Source organism: Scyliorhinus torazame, chromosome 21 (assembly GCF_047496885.1).
Source record: "Scyliorhinus torazame isolate Kashiwa2021f chromosome 21, sScyTor2.1, whole genome shotgun sequence".
NCBI lineage: Eukaryota > Metazoa > Chordata > Chondrichthyes > Carcharhiniformes > Scyliorhinidae > Scyliorhinus > Scyliorhinus torazame.
Window position 1 is genome coordinate 129,302,293 of NC_092727.1, and position 19,520 is coordinate 129,321,812.

Genomic DNA, 19,520 nt, shown 5'->3' on the forward strand with positions numbered 1-19,520 from the left:
AAGTATTTCCAAGTACCAGTCTGAGTTGGGATTCTCGACAGCTCAGCTCCTAACGGGGCCGGCTTTTATGGCAATGAATCAACGCGCCTGCTGATGGGCCTCTGCCCCTGAGCGGGGGAAGCTCGTCCTCCACAAGACTCGCGAGGAGATTTATCAGGTTGTACCAGTGGATCTCGCGGGGGTTATCACAGTGCGTTCATTTTTAATGTCTAAATTTGTTGTCATTCAGTTGTTGATTATTGTCACATGGCTGACGTCCTTCTCCTCGACATTTCAATAAAACTATATATAGATGAGTATAAAATGCTCATGTATAATTCAGGAGTGCAAAGACCAGATGTAATGAACTATTTTTTGAGCTATGGACAACCTTTATTTCCAGAACATGCCTCATTATTCTGGAATTAACATTTGGACTGATGAATGTTAATAGAAAGTTAAAAGAAGATCAAATTGAGGGCAGCACGGTGGCGCAGTGGTTAGCACCGCTGCCTCACGGGGCCGCACGGTGGCACAGTGGTTAGCTCTGCTGCTTCATGGCGCCGAGGTCCCAGGTTCGATCCCAGCTCTGGGTCACTGTCCGTGTGGAGTTTGCACATTCTCCCTGTGTCTGCGTGGGTTTTGCCCCCACAACCCAAAGATGTGCAGGTTAGGTGGATTGGCCACGCTAAGTTGCCCCATAATTGGAAAAAATGATTTGGGTACTCTAAATTTATTTTTTTTAAAAGGTCAAAAGGCAAAAATTGTTATTCATTTCCGTTACATACCAGTGACAGATTTGCTAGGGCAAGCCTTTTTTAATCTGTCAAATTTTTTGTTCCTTATCCAATAGCATCCACTCTCTAGAAGCATTTGCAAACCTTCATGGTCTCACCAAAGGTCCATTCATCATAGGTCAGTAGAGTGGTGGGGGGTCACTGACAGTTTTGCTCCGCTCCTCACTCAACACTGACACACAAAATTTACAGTAGAGACAACTGGAGTGGGAACCCTTTCTGAATTGCATCTCTTTAGCTTGGAGACATGGAAGCTAGCTTTACTGCCCCTTATACTGCCCCATCTTGGACTGGACTGATCCTCCTGGTTGATGGGGTTCAGTAGGAGGTGCAATTACTGACAGGGATATTTGGAAGGGCTTGATTACCAATCCATTATTTTCTACTCCCATTTTTCCACCTCAGCTCCATCCCACTCCTGAAATTCACAATCAATCTATCGATTGTGAATAACATGCAGGTTGCCAGTCAGACAGGAATCAAAGAGAAGGAATTTTTCAAATTGGCAGACTGATGCACGATCAATGACCACTAAAGGAGGTTGTATTCCAACAGAAGGCTTTAATAAGCTAGATGTTTCCCCCAGCAGCTCAGGTACAGAAAGAAGGCTGCTGGGGCGGCACGGGATCTTATACCCCGCCTTGCAGGGCGGAGCTACCATACAGCTTGACCAATTGGAAAAATACAATATCTACCAATGGTGTTCCAGCATTACCAGGTACTGTAATACCTCTACACAGACTACCACACACACATTTACTAATGGGGTACCACAGGGATCAGTGCTGGAACCCAGCCATTCACAATATATATTAATGATTTAGATGAGGGAACAAAATGCCACATCTCCAAATTTGCAGATTTATGCACGATCAATGACCACGAAAGTGAGGTTGTAGTCCAACTGAAGGCTTTAATAAGCTAGATGTTTCCCCCAGCAGCTCAGGTACAGAATGAAGGCTGCTGGGGCGGTACTGGTTCTTATACCCCGCCTAGCAGGGCGGAGCTATCATACATTCTAACTAATAGAAAGCATAATTTCCACCAATGGTGCTTTAGCCTATCAGGTACCGTAATACCTATAATACCACATTCACCCCCTGTTAAAAAAGAGTCCGGCGGGGGTGGTGGCCTGAACTACAAAACATGGCAACGTGGTATAATTAGTTATGGAGGTACCGTAATACCTCCGTACAGTGTTTAGTAATTATTTACAATTCTGATAGCTATGTACATTTGATGGTTTATATTTACAGTTTACAATTAAAATGAAGCAATCAGTCGATCGGGGGCCCTGGTTGTCCTCTGTGATCGTTGGAGCTTCGGTGGTGACTCCGATGGAGGCTCGGGCGTCTGTGACTCTGGGAGCGTGGCTTCGATCTCAATGGCAGCTTTGGCACCCCTAGACGGCGCTGGTGGGGAAAATGGTTAACCTGGGAAGGGAGCGCCTGCGGGGGGCGTCGGTGGGTAGGGGGGCCTAGACGGGGCCGGCGGAAGGACCGATCCTCCTGTAAGGTGCTGCGGTGGAGGGGAGGGTGGGACTGGTGGCTGGGATGTGCGTGGGGTTCCGGTGGGTGGCAGGTCCCGTAGGGAGACCGTATCTTGTCAGCCACGTAGGCGTACTGGAGGTTAGCATGGAGCAGATGGACCCTCTCGACCAACGGTTCTGACTTGTGCGCCCGCACGTGTTTTCGGAGCAGGATGAGTCCGGGTACTGCCAGCCAGGTCGGGAGCGAGGTCCCAGAGGAGGACTTCCTAGGGAAGACAAGGAGGCGTTTGTGAGGTATCTGATTGGTGGTCGTACAAAGCAGTGACCGGATGGAGTGGAGGGCATCCCGGAGGACTTCTTGCCAGCGGGAGACTGGGAGGTTCCTGGACCGTAGGACCAGTAGGACGGTCTTCTAGACCGTTCCGTTCTCCCTCTCTACCTGTCCGTTACCCCGGGGGTTGTAACTGGTCATCCTGCTCAAGGCGATGCCCTTGCTGAGCAGGAATTGACGCAGTTCGTCGCTCCTAAAGGAGGACCCCCTATCACTGTGTATGTAAGTGGGGAACCTGAACAGTGCAAAGATGCTGTGGAGGGCCTTGATGATGGTGGTTGCGGTCATGTCGGGGCAGGGGATGGCGAATGGGAACCGGGAGTACTCGGCAATCATGTTCAGGAAGTATGTGTTGCGGTCGGTCGAGGGGAGGGGGCCTTTGAAGTCCATGCTGAGGCATTCAAAGGGACGGGAAGTCTTTATCAGGTGCGCTTTCTCTGGTCGGTAGAAGTGCAGTTTGCACTCCGCGCAGATTTGGCAGTCCCTGGTGGCTGTCCTGACCTCCCTGATGGAGTAGGGCAGGTTGCGGGTCTTGACAAAATGGAAAAAGCGAGTGACCCCCCGTGTGGCAGAGGTCCTCGTGGAGGGATCAGAGTCGGTCCACTTGTGCGGTGGCACATGTGCGGCGGGACTGGGCGTCAGGAGGCTCGTTTAGCTTCCCGGGACGATACAAGATCTCGTAGTTGTAGGTGGAGAATTCGATCCTCCACCGCAAGATCTTATCGTTTTTTATCTTGCCCCGCTGTACATTATCGAACATGAAAGCAACCGACCGTTGGTCCGTGAGGAGAGTGAATCTCCTGCCGGCCAGGTAATGCCTCTAATGTCGTACAGCTTCTACTATGGCCTGGGCCTCCTTTTCGACTGAGGAGTGGCGGATTTCGGAAGCATGGAGGGTACGGGAGAAGAAGGCCACGGGTCTGCCCGCTTGGTTGAGGGTGGCCGCCAGAGCTACGTCGGACGCATCGCTCTCGACCTGAAAGGGGAGGGACTCGTCGATGGCGTGCATCGTGGCCTTTGCAATGTCTGCTTTGATGCAGCTGAAGGCCTGGTGGGCCTCTATCGACAGGGGAAAAGCTGTGGATTGGATCAGGGGATGGGCCTTGTCCGCGTAGTTGGGGACCCACTGGGCGTAGTAGCTAAAAAACCCGAGGCAGTGCTTCAGGGCCTTGGAGCAGTGAGGGAGGAGGAACTCCATAAGGGGGCGCATGCGTTCAGGGTCGGGGCCTATAACTCCACTTCGCACTACGTAGCCGGGGATGGCTAGGCGATCGGTGCTAAACACGCATTTATCCTTGTTGTATGTAAGGTTAAAGATTTTAGCGGTCTGGAGAACTTTTCGGTGGTTGGTGTCGTGGTCCTGCTGGTCGTGGCCGCAGATGGTGACATTATCGAGATACGGGAATGTTGCCCGTAAACCGAACCGGTCAACCATTCGGTCCATCTCGCGCTGAAAGACCTAGGCCCCATTGGTGACACCGAAGGGAACCCTTAAGAAGTGATAGAGCCGCCCATCTGCCTCGAAGGCAGTGTATTTGCGGTCACTAGAGCGGATGGGAGCTGGTGGTAGGTGGACTTGAGATCCACCGTGGAGAAGACCTTGTTATGCGCAATCCTGTTTACCAGGTCGGATATGTGGGGGAGAGGGTACACATCCAGCTGCGTAAACCTGTTGATGGTCTGACTGTAGTCGATGACCATCCTATGCTTCTCCCCGGTCTTTACCACCACTACTTGAGCTCTCCAGGGGCTGTTACTGGCTTCAATGACCCCTTCCCTCAGTAGCCTTTGGACCTTTGACCTAATAAAGATCCGATCCTGGGCACTGTACCGTCTGCTCCTGGTGGCGATGGGTTTGCAATCCGGAGTGAGGTTCGCAAACAGGGAAGGCGGGTCAACCTTAAGGGTCGCGAGGCCGCAGACAGTACGGGGGGGTATAGGGCCGCCGAATTTGAAGGTCAAACTTTGAAGGTTACACTGGAAGTCTAAACCGAGGAGTGTAGCCGCGCAGAGGTGGGGAAGGACGTAGAGACGGAAATTTTTGAACTCCCTTTCCTGGACTGTGAGGTTTGCAACACAAAACCCCTTTATCTCCACTGAAAGTGAACCGAAGCCAGGGAGATTTTTTGATTAATGGGGTGGATGAGGAGAGAACAGCGCCGTGTCAGGGTGTTTGAGGCTCTCCGTGCTCCCACAGTCGATTAGGCAGGACGTCTCGTGCCCGTTGATGAATACGGTCATCGTAGCAGTTGAGAGTGTTCGAGGCCGAGACTGATGCAGAGTCACCGAGGCTAATCGCAGCAGTTGAGAGTTCTCTTTGGGCAGTGTGTGGTCAGCCGAGCTGGGGTCCTGGGGGTTCATCCAAGATGGCGGCTCCCATTGGTTGCACATGGCTGGGGGTGCACAAAATGGTGGAGCCCATCCCTCCAATGTGGCGTCCGTGGAACAAGATGGCGGTGCCCGGGGTCCGCACGTGGCCCTGGAATATGAAGATGGCAGCGACCGCTGGCCGCACGGGGCCCGTGGAGAAGTTAGTGCTTGCGGTCCGCATTCGCCACTGGAGACTGCGGCAACCACACGGGCCTGGCATACCCCCACGAAATGGCCCTTTTTGCCGCATCCCTTGCAGGTGGATGCGCGGGCCAGGCAGTGCTGGCAGGGGTGCTTGGCCTGCCCGCAAAAGTAGCAGCGGGGCCCCTCGGGGTTGCCAGGCCGCCTTGCAACGCAGGCCTGTGGGGTAATGGGGGACGTCTCGGGGTCGGCCGCGGAGGGGTTCCACGCTGCCCAGGGGGCTGCCGTGCGGTCGGGAACGTAAGCGCGGGCGTTCCTGGAGGCCACGTCCAGGGAGCCTGCAAGGGCCCGTGCCTCCCTGAGACCCAGGGTGTCCTTTTCTAACAGACGCTGGCAGATTTGTGAAGATAGCATACCTGCCGCAAAAACGTCCCCGACTAAGAGTTCTGTGTGTTCGCTTGCCGAAACATGTGGGCAGCTGCAGCTTCTTCCCAACACCAGGAGTGCGCGGTAGAATTCCTCCAGCGATTCCCCATGGGTTTGTTGCCTTGTTGCAAGCAGGTGCTGGACGTAGACCTGGTTTACCGGGCGAATATAGTGTCCTTTTAGCAGCTCTATTGCTGCATCGAAGTCTTCCGCTTCCTCAATGAGGGTGTAAATCTCCGGGCTCACCCTTGAGTGCAGGACCTGCAGTTTCTGCTCTCCCGTGGGTGCGTTTTCGCCCGTCCCGAGATACCCTTTAAAACACGCCAGCCAGTGCTTAAAGATTGCTGCTGAGTTCGCCGCGTGGGGGCTGAGTTGCAGACACTCCAGCTTGATTCGGAGCTCCATCCTTTCTTCTTAAAAAAACTAGCTTATTAAATTGATAAACGATCAATGACCACTAAAGCGAGGTTGTAGTCCAACTGAAGGCTTTAATAAGCTAGATGTTTCCACCAGCAGCTCAGGTACAGGCGGCACTGGTTCTTATACCCCGCCTAGCAGGGCGGAGCTATCATACATTCTAACCAATAAAAAGCGTACAGTTTCCACCAATGGTGCTTTAGCCTATCAGGTACTGTAATACCTATAATACCACACAGATGACACCAGGTTGGGTGGGAGGGTGAGCTGTGAGGTGGATGCAGAGATCCTTCAGTGTGATTTGGACAAGTTGAGTGAGTGGGCAAATGAATGGCAGATGCTGTATAATTTGGATAAATGCGAGGTTATCCACTTTGGTAGCATAAAGCAGGAAGGCAGACTATTATCTGGATGGCCATAAATTAGGAGAGGGGAATGTGCAATGAGACCTGGTTGTCCTCATACACCAGTCACTGAAGGTAAGCATGCAGGTGGAGCAGGCGGTTAGGAAGGCAAATGGTACGCTGGCCTTCATTGCGAGAGGATTCGACTACAGGAGCAGGGATGTGTTGCTGCAATTATACAGGAGCCACACCTGGAATATTGTGGACAGTTTTGGTCTTATCTGAGGAAAGATATTTTTGCTCTAGAGGGAATGCAGCGATAGTTTACCAGACTGTTTCCTGGGATGGCGGCACTGACGTACGAGGAGCGATTGAATCGGTTAGGATTGTATTGGCTGGAGTTCAGTGGAATGAGGGGATCTTCATAGAAACCTATAAAATTCTAACAGGACTGGACAGGGTAGATGCAGGAAGGATGTTCCCGATGGTGGGTGTGTTCAGAACCAGGGGTCACAGTCTGAGGATACGGGGTAGACCATTTAGAACAGAGATGAGGAGACATTTCTTCACCCAGAGAGTGGTGAGCCTGTGGAATTTGTTAGGAAGTAGGAAGTAGTTGAGTCCAAAACATGGGTGGCACGGCGGTAGCATTGTTGCTTCACGGCACCAGGGTCCCAGGGTCCCAGGTTCGATTCCCAGCTTGGGCAACTGCCTGCATGTTCTCCCCGTGTCTGCGTGGGTTTCCTCCGGGTGCTCCGGTTTCCTCCCACAAGTCCCAAAAGACGTGCAGTTAGGTGAATTGGACATTCAGAATTCTCCCTCTGTCTACCCGAACAGGCGCCGGAAAGTGGCGACTAGGGGCTTTTCACAGTAACTTCATTGCGGTGTTAATGTAAGCCTAATTGAAATGAAATGAAAATCGCTTATTGTCACAAGTAGGCTTCAAATGAAGTTACTGTGAAAAGCCCCTAGTCGCCACATTCCAGCGCCTGTTCGGGGAGGCTGGTACGGGAATTGAACCGTGCTGCTGGCCTGCCTTGGTCTGCTTTAAAAGCCAGCTATTTAGCCCAGTGTGCTAAACCAGTCCCTGTGATACTTGTGACACTAATAAAGATTATTATTGTATGATTTCAAGAAGCAGTTAGATACAGCACCTCGGGTGAAGGGATAAGGGGGAAAGGGGGATTACGCTATTGAGTTGGACAATCAGCTATGATCATAATAAATGGTGAAGCAGGCTCGAAGGGCCGAATGGACTCCTCGTCCTCCTATTTTTCTATTCTGTTTGTGCAGCACGTGTAATGTATACTGTGAATGTGGTCAGTGCATTCTAACCCCGAAACACAATTGGAATGGAGAAAATAAGAGGGAGGAATTTGAGTCCAACCACATGAGAACACGCAATTGCAGGAGCTGGGAGTCATCCAGAATCCCGTCATACACCGTTGCAGCCTAAATAAACCCTCCTATGGCGAGGGAGCCAGTCACAGAGGCTGGGAGTGGAAGCAAGATTTGTCCACGTCGGCACTACCACAACATGGATCCCTCGGCACTGGTACGGTGTGTAACATTTGCAGCATTTTTCTTCCCCTCTTTAGGTCATGTCAGTATCGGTGGATGGTGCCTGTGGCGAAGTGGCCTGTGAGCAAGGTGAAATCAACATCGCTGTCCAGACTGCTTCTTTCCTCGCAGAATTGGCTAAGATTTATTTAGCTGACATTTTTCACATACCAGTTTGCACAGCAGACTCCGGACAGGCGCGACCCTGTAACAAACCCTAACCAGATTTCTTCCGACCAGAATCCGTGGCTAAGTTGTTTGTAAAATAAAACTAAAAGCTAGTTCAGTAAAATGAAACTAAACGGGCTGCCAGTTCCTCAATCCTCAGATTGTACGTGTGTTTGGGGGGGGGGGGGGGGGGGGCGGAGGGCGGAAACAAAATTAAGGTGTAAAAGTTGCAACAGCGTGTGTCAAATGTTAGGATTTTTGATTTGCTGGATGAGTTCGGAAGTTGTGCAAGTCCAGACCAGGCTACTTTTGCTGAAACGCATTCATGTCGATATCGTGTTGAAATGCAAAGTAAACGTCTGGGAAAAAGAGTTTCATTCCGACCACAAAAATGTGGTTATTCCTGTCTTCCCTTGAGGATCCGCCGTGCAGAGGTCTCCCAAGCCGAAGGTTCTGTCATACACTCCGGCTCTGTAACTGAGAAAAGTCAGTGCATGACAGAACTTTGTTTTGGAAAGACCCCAACTACAAACTAAAACCAAGCGAACTGGCTAAAAACTGCAAACTTCCCAGCTGTTAAACAGAAGGCAACGTTTACCATTATATATATAAAGATTTTTAAAGTAAAATGTTGTTGATAATCGTGTGTTACTTTTATTTACACGTGTATAAATGAAAAGGTTAACTTGGTGACGTTTGCTACCTGATTTTTAAAAATGTGTATATATACAGAACATTCGTGGTTACAAAGTTTATTACTTTAACAGCTGAGGGTGTTCAGAAGTTTGAGTGAAGTTTGAAAATTTTACTCGATGTTTTTTTTTATTGTTGAGATGTCTGTGTGAATTTATGATCTTCTGAGTCAATCTGTAATGTGGCGTTAGCAGAGACACGTGTAGCTTCCGGGCAGTCTTGTGTGGGTCGGTGTGAATTGCAGGGAACATTATGAGAAGCAGCCATTCAAAACAGCATCACATCAGACTTTCCAAGAAGGTCTGACCAAGTTGCTTTTCAACAAAATATACCGAGCGCCCTTCAAATCTGATTTATTTATTTTAGAATAACAGCTCAAAAGGGAACGGAGGGAGAATATCTTTTTTTTTTAATGTTGCCGATTTAAGTTCATTGCCAAGTTAACACTAACCGGACAACTATTTGCACGTGTAACCGTCAGTGACATATTTTGAGAAGCCAGAAGAATTTAATAATAAATACAGATGCCAACGAGTTGCAGGCAGTGTTGAAATTTGGGGCAGAATTTAGAGAATGCAATATCTGTTATATTTGAAGTCTGTAGCAAATACAACTCCATCTGTAGCAAAGTGGAGTATCCTTATGTACAAATAGTTTCAAAATTAATGTCAGTCACATGCAGCAGGGCTGACAGGACCCAGACATTCTGGCTGTGAAGTGTCTGATGCTTATACGCCTCCTGAAAACATTAACTCGTTTAAAAATAAAATGTGCATTTTGGCAGTCTATGCATTTTAATAACTAGCATTTTATATGGTGCCTTTTTAAAATTTAGCAAACCACTCCATGTCACACTAGCAGTGACACTGGACAAAACAGTTGATAGTAAGCCACAAAGGGAGAGATTAGGACAGATGACTAAAAGCTTGGTCACAGGAGGATCTGAAAGAAGGGGAGAGGAGCCAAGAGGTTTAGGGAAGAGATTCCAGAGCTTGGTGCCTAGATAGTTGAAGGTGTAGCCACAACGATGAAGGGATTAAAATTGGGGATGCATCAGAGGCCAGAATTGGAGGAGCACAGGGAATTTTGAAGGCTCTGGGGCCAAAGGAGGTTATAAACGTAGGGAGAGATTTGAAAACAAGATGAGAGTTTAAAATATGTGTTTTCAAGACCGTTGCTTCAACAGCCAGCTGGAGGCAACACTGGCACCCTGTCAGATAGAGGTGATTGGCAGACTGTTGGGTTCTGGATGAAAAGTGGTTTGCTCCAAATCACTTTGTTTCTCTTGCCCAGAGAGATTAATCTTGGAGAGACATTGACCAGACCACCTTTAACAATAGATGCTGAGTGACACACTCTTATCTTTCCAGTACTTCAAATTTCGAGTATCTGCAAGTTTTAATTTTTTTTTTTCTGCACTCACCACCTTATGACACAGGCAGAACCCTGAGATACAGCATCCTAACGTTCTGAGTCCCCAGTGCTGTGCAATACTAAGATCATGTCCGTACGCAATCGATAGGAAAAAGCCTATACCATAGGCCCGTGCAGACACGATAGGCCAGAGGGTCTCTTTCTGTGCTGTAAAACTCTGACTTTATGAAATCCCATCTAGCAGACATGTACAGACTTCGTCATAGTTTTGTAAATGTTGAATGGATTCTGCTGTGTAGGAGCGGTAGTTAGTGTGGTTTATTACATTGCTTATTTCCTTCAGTGATTAACACCCTTTAGTGGGACGACAGCCTTGTTAAGTCAAATGAAGTCCTTTGTTTTACAATGAGAGCAATATCCATGTGATCACTGAACATGGGTCTCCCATGTGTGACTGTAAAAGCCTTGTTTGAGTGTTCTGCTAAACTGTTCTTGAGTGAGGATTCATTTAACTGTAGATTATCCACATCGGAACAGGAAAAATAAATGTCAGAATGACCTGTTAATCTTTACACCCTGGCCTTCTGGTTAGCTGCGTAACATATGTTATGTCAGTTTTCAGCCAACCTTTTAAAACAAAACATTGCTCCCACATTCAGAAAGACTTGCTTTTCACAACTTCCAAACATCCCAAAGCACTTTACTATTAACTGTTACTTTAAAGTGTGGGAATACAGGACAGGGAATTCTGGAGGTGATCAGTAAATTCCCACCAAGAACACTGGAGGGAACTTCCCTTCTCCACTTCAGTTAATGCCATGCAATCTGTCCACCTGTCTTGAGAAGGCGGACAGAGCCTCGGTTCAATGTCACAGCTGAAAGATTGCACCTCAGACAGTGCAGCACGCCCTCAATACTGGGGGTGTTGCCCAGATGTTGTGCTCATGTCTTCTGGAGTGAACTTAAAACCTTGACCTTTTGCTCCGAGATGGGAAGGCCGCTGCTGTCTACAAGTGGGATCACCATAGGGTCTGCTGATCACCTGAGTAAAGGTTCGGTAAGGAGCAAGCGTGCACCATACTTCAGTGAAGCACGATAAACCCACCAAGTGGGCACAGCCCGAAGCTCATGTGCTTCTGGTGTCCTGTCCCCACTTCCCCCTGTCTTTGACTCTTTCATTAGTGTTGCTTTGAACTGATTGCTTTGTCAACCAGGCCTTGAAAGTTGTCTTTGATTCTTTTGGTGCATTACTCTCCCCTCTCCTTTCTCTTCTGTCTGTGGAGCGGCTATTAAACATGTTTGCTTTTCATGGTTTACAGTTTCTGAAGGACACCACCACTGGGAACCTCTCCCTTACTGTATAATTACATCCCATTTATATCACAGAATTTGTGCCATTTTAGGGAGCTATTCTAAGAAGCTACTAAACCGAGATGTGTGCATAATTGTCTCTATGCTGTGATTGATTGTGACTTTAATGCTGACCTCGTGGTGGGATGGGTTGGGTGGGGGAGGGAAGCAGTTAAAATGAGGAATATCTTGTCGCTTTCCCCTCCCCACTGCCATCCCACAGATTTCCAACATTAATCTTCCCCCTTTGAACAGACAAGTGGGACAACTTGATGAGATCCATGTCCTGCTTGACAACTTTTGTTTGGAACTTGAGCATGGGTAGGTGGGGGAACAGTAACAGGTTCATACTGCATCACCAGGCCAGACCTGCCAGGAGGGGGATTGGGTGCCACGGAAAGCACTGGCGGGTAAGTTTTTAATTTTTATGTTATCTGCCCTTGTGGGATTGGGGGTGTTGCACTGAACCTCACAAACCTGTGCCCCCCAACACCATCATAATTTATTTCCATTCACCTGAGAGGGCAAATGGGGCCTCAGTTTAACGTCTGATCTGAAAGACAGCAGCTCTGACAGTGCGGAACTCCGTCAGTAGCACACTGGAGTGTCAGCAGAGATTCTAGGCACACCTCTGAGTGAAACTGAAGCCCATATCTGCTGACTCTGACGGTGCCACAGAGAAGCGAGAGTGACACTGACATGGTTAGACGGAGGAGTACTGCCTGTCGCACACATACTCTCCTCGGCCAGTTTCCAGGTCCCTTGCTGGGTCCTGGGACAGAGATTAGCATGGGACATAAATAGAGCAGCAGGTAGATTCACCCGGGCAATTTAACCCACACCCTGTGAATGTTACAATGGGCAATGACAGCAACTCGAACCGTGTCAGGAACGGGCAGCTCTAACCCACTTTAAAAACAATGAAGCACCTGTCATGGACCTGGGTGAAAATGTCTGTTCTTTGTCTTTCCCTTGTCTTGTGGTTTTAGGAGCCTTCTCTCTACACTGTCAAAGCAATCATCATCCTGGACAATGATGGGGAGCGCCTGCATGCCAAGGTAACTCCCAAAATGTAGAAGTTTGATAAAGCTGTTGTTTCCTTAGTAACATCCATTGGAATGATTCTCTCTCTCTCTCTTTCTCTCTCTGCTTCTCTTATTCTGTCGCTCCACAGTATTATGACAATGCCTATCCTTCCACCAAAGAACAGAGGAATTTTGAAAAGAATATTTTCAGCAAGACGCATAAAAATGACAGTAAGTGTGTCTATCCTTCTTTACCAGTGCCATGTTAAGTTTGCTATTAAGCTCTCTCTGTCTCTGCCACCACTCTCTTCCCCCCCCCCTCCTCCTACTGCTCGGGGTGGATCTGTGCCTGGTTCTGTGTGGGACACAACCTCACAGCCAAACCCAATCCTGATCTCATGCCGATTCCTTTCAGTTCCGGACCCTGTATCTCAGGAAGGATATATTGGTCTGGGAGGCAGTGCAGCACAGATTCGCTAGAATAATACCAGGGTTAAATTATGCGGACAGATTGCCTAAACTCGACTTGTATTCCTATGAGCATAGACAATTGAAGTGTTTGGGATGATTATAAGTCAAAGGGAAAAACTATTTCCTCTGATTTGGGAGTCCAGAACAAGAGCCGGGCAGTTCAGGAGTGATATCAGGAAGCACTTTATTCACACAGCAGGGAGTGGAAGTCGAATTCTCGCCCCAAAATATATTAAGGCTGGGGGATAATTAGATTTAAAATTTTCAATGTTAATAGACTTTTGTGGCATCAGTATTAAAGATTATGCCCCTCAAAGCATTCTTAAGTTATAGAAGAGTGAATTTTAGTTACTAAATGTGAGGAATGTAATAAAATACATGTGCATACAATCACACAGATTAGAACTAAGTGAATCCAAAAATAAGAAAAAAATAGATATATGAATCTGTCTTTGACCTGTCCGTGAAGATTAGATGGTGAAATACTGCGGCCATTTGTAATTGTGATTCCATTATCACTTCAGCAGTTGAGTAGTTGGTTTCGACATTCTAGCGTCCTGCAGTTTTGCTGAGAGGTTGTCCTGCTTACTTTTTAGCTGTGGCTGTCTTGACTTGCTTCAACGATCTGAGGGAGCAAGGCTTGTATTTGTCCGGGTCACTGTGTGGAGTTTGCACATTCTCCCTGTGTCTGCATGTGGGTCTCAACCCAAAGATGTGCAGGATAGGTGGATTGGCCACGTTAAATTGCCCCTTAATTTTAAACAATAATTCCTGCTGCTTCCATTATCTCCACAGGAGATGGCAATTCACATTTGCACTGCTTCTTAATTTCAAATGTCTCTGAGACAGGGTGTGGCAGACCTTTGTCTCTCTCTTAGTATCACCCATATTGGAGCAATTCAGACTGGCTGAATTTGCATTCTCAGAATTTACATCCCCAGCCATCTTTGGCATGTTCGTCCATTTTAATAACACATCTTGAGTTCAATATATCCATTTATAATTTGAGGATTTCCCCCCATTATCGTAACAGAACCACGGCAGGTAGCAATGCATTAAGAGACAAATTAGCTATGATCTGATTAAATGGCAAAACCATCTCAAAGGTCAGACTGACACAAAGGAGGAAGACAAAATGTCTCTGACTATCACTGGATGGAAATTAAGAGCAGACACCGTAACTGATTTCCCTCGCACTCTCCTTTAGACCGGGGGAATGAGATACATTTTAATGCTCAAAACACTGCCTGTCTGACATCAGCTGACTCCGCATCGGGCTAGTGATTGGGCACTGGTTTAAATGGCTCAGTACCTCACCGACTGGAGAATTGACCGACTGCCATTGGAGGGGAAGGGGAGAAGAGCACGGTAGCATAGTGGTTAGCACAATGGCTTCACAGCGCCTGGGTCTCCGGTTCGATTCCCAGCTTGGATCACTGTCTCTGCGGAGTCTGCATGTTCTCCCCGTGTCTGCGTGGGTTTCCTCCCACAGTCCAAAGATGTACGGGTTAGGTGGATTGGCTATGCTAAATTGCCCTTAGTGTCCCAAAAAGGTAAGGTGGGGTTAGGGTGAAGTGTGGGGATAGGGTGGAGGTGTGGGCTTAGGTAGGGCGCTCTTTCCAAGGGCGGGTGCAGACTCGATGGGCCGAATGGCCTCCTTCTGCACTGTAAATTCTGTGAAGAGGGGGGAAAGAGAGGAGTGATTGACAATTTTAGAAAATTTAATTTGAAAAAGAATCATTCTTTGAATGTAAGAATCACTGGTTAGCCCACCATTTCCTGCCCTTGAGAAGCTGCTACAGTGTGTGTCAGGATTCTCACGCTGCTGTTGGGCAGGGAGCTCCAGTAATGATGAAAGACCAGCTGGAGTTCTGTGTGCAGTTCTGGTCTCTACATTATAGGAAGCCAGCGATTGCATTAGAAAGGATGCAGAGGCGATTCACCAGGATGTTTGCCTGGGCTGGAGCTATGAAGAAAGGCTGGTTAGGTTAGGGCTGTTTCTTTAGAGCAGAGAAGACTGAGGGGGTCCTCATTGAGGTGTACAGAATGAAATGGAAATGAAAATCGCTTATTGTCACAAGTAGGCTTCAAATGAAGTTACTGTGAAAAGCCCCTAGTCGCCACATTCCGGCGCCTGTTCGGGGAGGCTGAATTGAGGGACATTGGGTAGATATGAAGAAACATTTCCCCTTCGTAGATGGAGCATAGATTTAAGGTAAGGAGCGGGAGTTTTAGAAGGGATTTGAGGAAACACATGACCCACATGACACACAGGCCCCTTTCTACGCTTAAAGCTCTAACTATAAAGGTGATTTGTTTTGGCGAGATTTGCAAGTGGGACCTGCAGGTGGTGGTGTTCCCATATGCCTGCTGACCTTGTCCTTCATGATGGTCGAGGTCACAGATTTGGCAGGTTCTGCAGAGGAAGCCTTGGTGAGTTGGTATAGTGTTTCTTGTGGACAAGCACGTGTGTGTGTGTGTGTGCAGTCACTGTGCACTGGTGATGGAAGGAGAGAATGTTTAAGGTGATGGATTGCATGCTGATCCAAATTGAATTGAAAACAGTTCAAAGTTACTGGTATCAGAAGGTCACAGATTTTGTGAGCTCAGTATATCGAGAACAGCTGGCTGATGCTCTGATATCAAGTGTATGTTTATTAAGAATTGACATGTGACTTGTAACTGAGATTATGCAATCCTTTGTTTAACAGTAGACGGAGTCAGATGCAATTCAGTGTGAGGGAAGTTTTGGTCATCCATTTTGGATTCAAGAAAGATAGATCAGAATATTTTCTAAATAGTGAGAAGTTCGAAACTGTAGGGCGGTGGAGAGATAATCTTTATTATTGTCACAAGTCGGCTTACATTAACACTGCAATGACGTTACTGTGAAAATCCCCTAGTCGCCACATTCCGGCGCCTGTTCGGGTACACAGAGGGAGAATTCAGAATGTCCAATTCACCTAACAGCACGTCTTTCGGGACTTGCGGGAGGAAACCGGAGCACCCGGAGGAAACTGGGAGAACCTGGAGATGCTGAACAGTGACCCAAGCCAGGAATCAAACCCGGATCCCTGGCGCTGTGAAGCAACAGTGCTAACCACTGTGTTGCCGTGAATCCCAATGAAATTCTGACATTCTCTGTCCTTTTCACTGAAACAGGTGAAATTGCATTCCTGGAGGGACTGACTGTGATCTATAAAAGTTCTGTTGATCTGTACTTCTACATCGTAGGCAATCCACAGGAAAATGAGGTAAAAACAAAATCCCTTCTTTTGTTCAATTTAATGAAACGCAGCAGATGTGTTGAGAAATGCTAGCAAGAGGTTCTTGCCTATTCGTTCTGACACTGCCTCCCATGGAACAGCTCGGAGCAACAATAGTAGGAGTCTTGCGGTAATCTCCTGCCACTTTTACAACTGGTACAAGGATTGTCATGAATTGGGGAGTGAAAATAAATATTTAGACTTTATGAAATTCCTGATTTCTGTAGAGTAATGAGCAGTTTTTAATGCTCGACACTTATTTCTTCCTATATTATTGTTAGATAGTAACAAGGAGTGGCAAAATAAAGTAGTGTCGGAGGCAACATCATTTAAAAGTAATATGGTTTGACAGTAATGTAGCAAGATGGAGTTAAGGGCAACAGTGTTACAGAGTGATGGCCTGCAGCAGAGATGACTGGGGTAGATTGTGACAGTGTGATGAACGGTTACTGCCTTATCATCGTGTACGGTGATGTCCCCTTTAAGACCGGGCTTGGAACCCTGGGGACTCCGCCTCTGGCTCCGCCCATCTGGGAGCCATACATAAAGGGCTGCCTCATGGTCTGTAACATTCAGCTCTCGTCTCTAGCTCTAGCATAGTTATTAGTCTAATAAAGCCTTCTTTACAGTTTAATCTCTAAGCGTCATTATTGAGGGTACCTCAATTTATTAGACTAAACTAGATTCAGGATGCACGCAGGCCTAAAACCAGAGAAGCTCAATCTGGAAGCACGAACGCCGGAGGCGAAGGAAATTTTTAAATACTGGCTGCGGTGCTTCGAGGCCTACCTGGACTCTGCAGAGACGCCCATCCTGGGGCCACGTAAGCTGCGTCTACTCCACGCCCAGGTGAGTCACACAATCTCCGCCACACTCGAAAAGGCGACGACTTATGAGGAAGCGATCGAGTTGCTCCGCAAGCGGTTTGTCAAACCCATCAATGAGGTGCACGCCCGGCATCTGCTCTCTACCTGCCGACAGCGCTCGGGGGAATCGCTCGACGAGTTTGTTGAAAAACTCACCGCGCTTGCCAGGGACTGTGACCATCAGGATGTGACTGGGGAAGTCCATATGAACCTGCACATTAGGGATGCTTTCGTGTCCGGCATCCGCTCGACCTACATCCGGCAGCGGCAAACGACCTCCAGGAGACGCTAACGCTCGCCTCCTCGCTGGAGGTGGCCCAACATAACTTGGGTACGTACCCCGCGGACTCTGCCAGCCCCCCCCCCCCCGAACTTCCTCAGACTCAACCGTATTACAGGCCTGCGCCACGCGGCGACCCGCTCACCATGGGGGCACACCATGCTACTTCTGCGGGCAGGGCCAGCACCCACGCCCACGCTGCCCAGCCCGCTCCGCGATCTGCAGCGACTGCAGGAAGAAAGGGCACTTTGCGAGGGTCTGCCTGGCCAGATCCAGGGGCCAGAAAAACAAAGAACAGCCGGCTCGAAAATCAGGCTCTCGGGCTCGCAATGCTGCTGCGCACCGACCCGACACGCCCTCTTCTGACGCATCATCAGCCTCGTGCGAATCATGGGAGTGGCCATCTTCTCGACCCGACACGCGCAGCCGGTGGCGCGGCCATTTTACGAGTCCGACTCGGCTGACGACTCCGACTTCCCGCGACTGGGTGCAATCACCCTCGATCAAACCCGGCCAAAACACCTGCAGAACTCCATGATGCAGGTCCAGGTCAACGGGCACGACACTGCATGCCTCTTCGACTCCGGGAGCACGGAGAGCTTTATCCACCCTGAAACGGTAAGGCGCTGCTCCCTACGCGCCCATCCCGCATCCCAAACCATAGCCCTCGCATCCGGGTCCCACTCGGTACAAATCACGGGGTACTGAATTGCGGATCTCTCGATCCAGGGTGCCAAATACACCCGTTTCAAATTTTATATCCTCCCTCACCTCTGTGCCCCCCTGCTGCTCGGACTGGATTTCCAGTGCAGCCACCGAAGCCTGACACTGAAGTTCGGCGGACCCTTGCCCCCCCTCACGGTGTGCTGCCTTGCGACACTGAAAGTCGCACCCCCCTCGCTATTCGCTAACCTCACTCCTGACTGTAAGCCCGTCGCCACCAGGAGCTGGCGCTACAGTGCCCAAGATATGGCGTTTATCAAGTCAGAGGTCCAGCGTTTACTGGGAGAGGGGGTCATCGAGGCCAGCAACAGCTCTTGGAGAGCGCAAGTGGTGGTAGTCCGGTCCGGGGAGAAGAAACGGATGGTCATGGATTATAGCCAGACCATAAACCGATTCACGCAGCTTGATGTGTACCCCCTTCCTCGCATCGTGGAAATGGTAAATCGGATCGCCCAATACCGAGTCTTTTCCACGGTCGACCTCAAATCCGCCTACCACCAGCTCCCCATCCGACCAAAAGACCGCCCCAATACTGCCTTCGAAGCAGCCGGCCGGCTCTTTAACTTCCTCAGGGTCCCCTTTGGTGTCACAAATGGGGCCTCCGCCTTTCAAAGGGCGATGGACCAAATGGTGAACCAGTACGGTTTGCGGGCTACATACCCGTACTTGGACAATGTCACCATCTGCGGCCATGATCAGCAGGACCATGACGCTAACCTCAAAGTTCCTCCAGACCGCCCGAGCCCTTAACCTGATCTATAACGAGGGCAAATGCGTTTTCCACACCACCCGGCTGGCCATCCTCGGCTATGTCGTGGAAGACAGGGTCCTAGGTCCCGACCCCGACCGCATGCGCCCCCTTAAGGAACTCCCTCTCCCCCGCAGCTTCAAGGCCCTCAAACGGTGCTTGGGGCTTTTCTCCTATTACGCCCAGTGGGTCCCCAAGTATGCGGACAAAGCCTGCCCACTCCTAAAGACCACCACTTATCCCCTCTCGGCGGAGGCTCAATTGGCCTTCAACTGCATCAAGGCCGCCATGTACGCGGTGGACGAAACCATCCCTTTCCAGGTAGAGAGCGATGCATCAGACATCGCCCTGGCTGCTACCCTCAATCAAGGAGGCAGACCAGTAGCGTTCTTCTCCCGAACCCTCACCGCCTCCGAGGTTCGACACTCTGCAGTCGAAAAGGAGGCACAAGCCATTGTGGAGGCTGTACGGCGCTGGAGCCACTACCTAGCCGGTAGGAGGTTTACCCTCGTCACCGACCAACGTTCAGTCGCCTATATGTTCGATAACACGCAACGGGGCAAAATAAAAAACAATAAAATTTTGAGGTGGAGGATCGAACTCTCCACCTACTCATCGATATCAAGTATCGTCCAGGGGAGCTCAACGAGCCCCCAGATGCCCTGTCCCGTGGCACATGCGCCAACACGCAGGAGGACCGCC

General features: G+C 49.1%; 1 protein-coding gene across 3 annotated transcripts in view; it reads left to right on the plus strand.

The window, feature by feature from the left end:
• The first annotated feature begins 7,701 nt into the window (after window positions 1-7,701).
• The window catches only part of LOC140398656 (coatomer subunit zeta-1-like), a 46,672-nt gene continuing 34,853 nt past the window's right edge, over window positions 7,702-19,520 (plus strand). Inside the window, exons 1-4 of one of the 3 annotated variants that reach the window (XR_011937532.1) lie at window positions 7,702-7,849; window positions 12,429-12,497; window positions 12,614-12,695; window positions 16,098-16,189. Coding sequence is in view for 1 of the 3 variants with exons in the window: in XM_072487570.1 (XP_072343671.1) it covers window positions 7,763-7,849; window positions 12,429-12,497; window positions 12,614-12,695; window positions 16,098-16,189 (330 nt within the window). In the remaining 2 variants the exon portion in view is untranslated. Of the gene's footprint in view, window positions 7,850-7,896; window positions 7,945-12,428; window positions 12,498-12,613; window positions 12,696-16,097; window positions 16,190-19,520 lie in introns of those variants that run through there. The other 2 variants (XM_072487570.1, XR_011937533.1) reach the window with 2 other exon arrangements.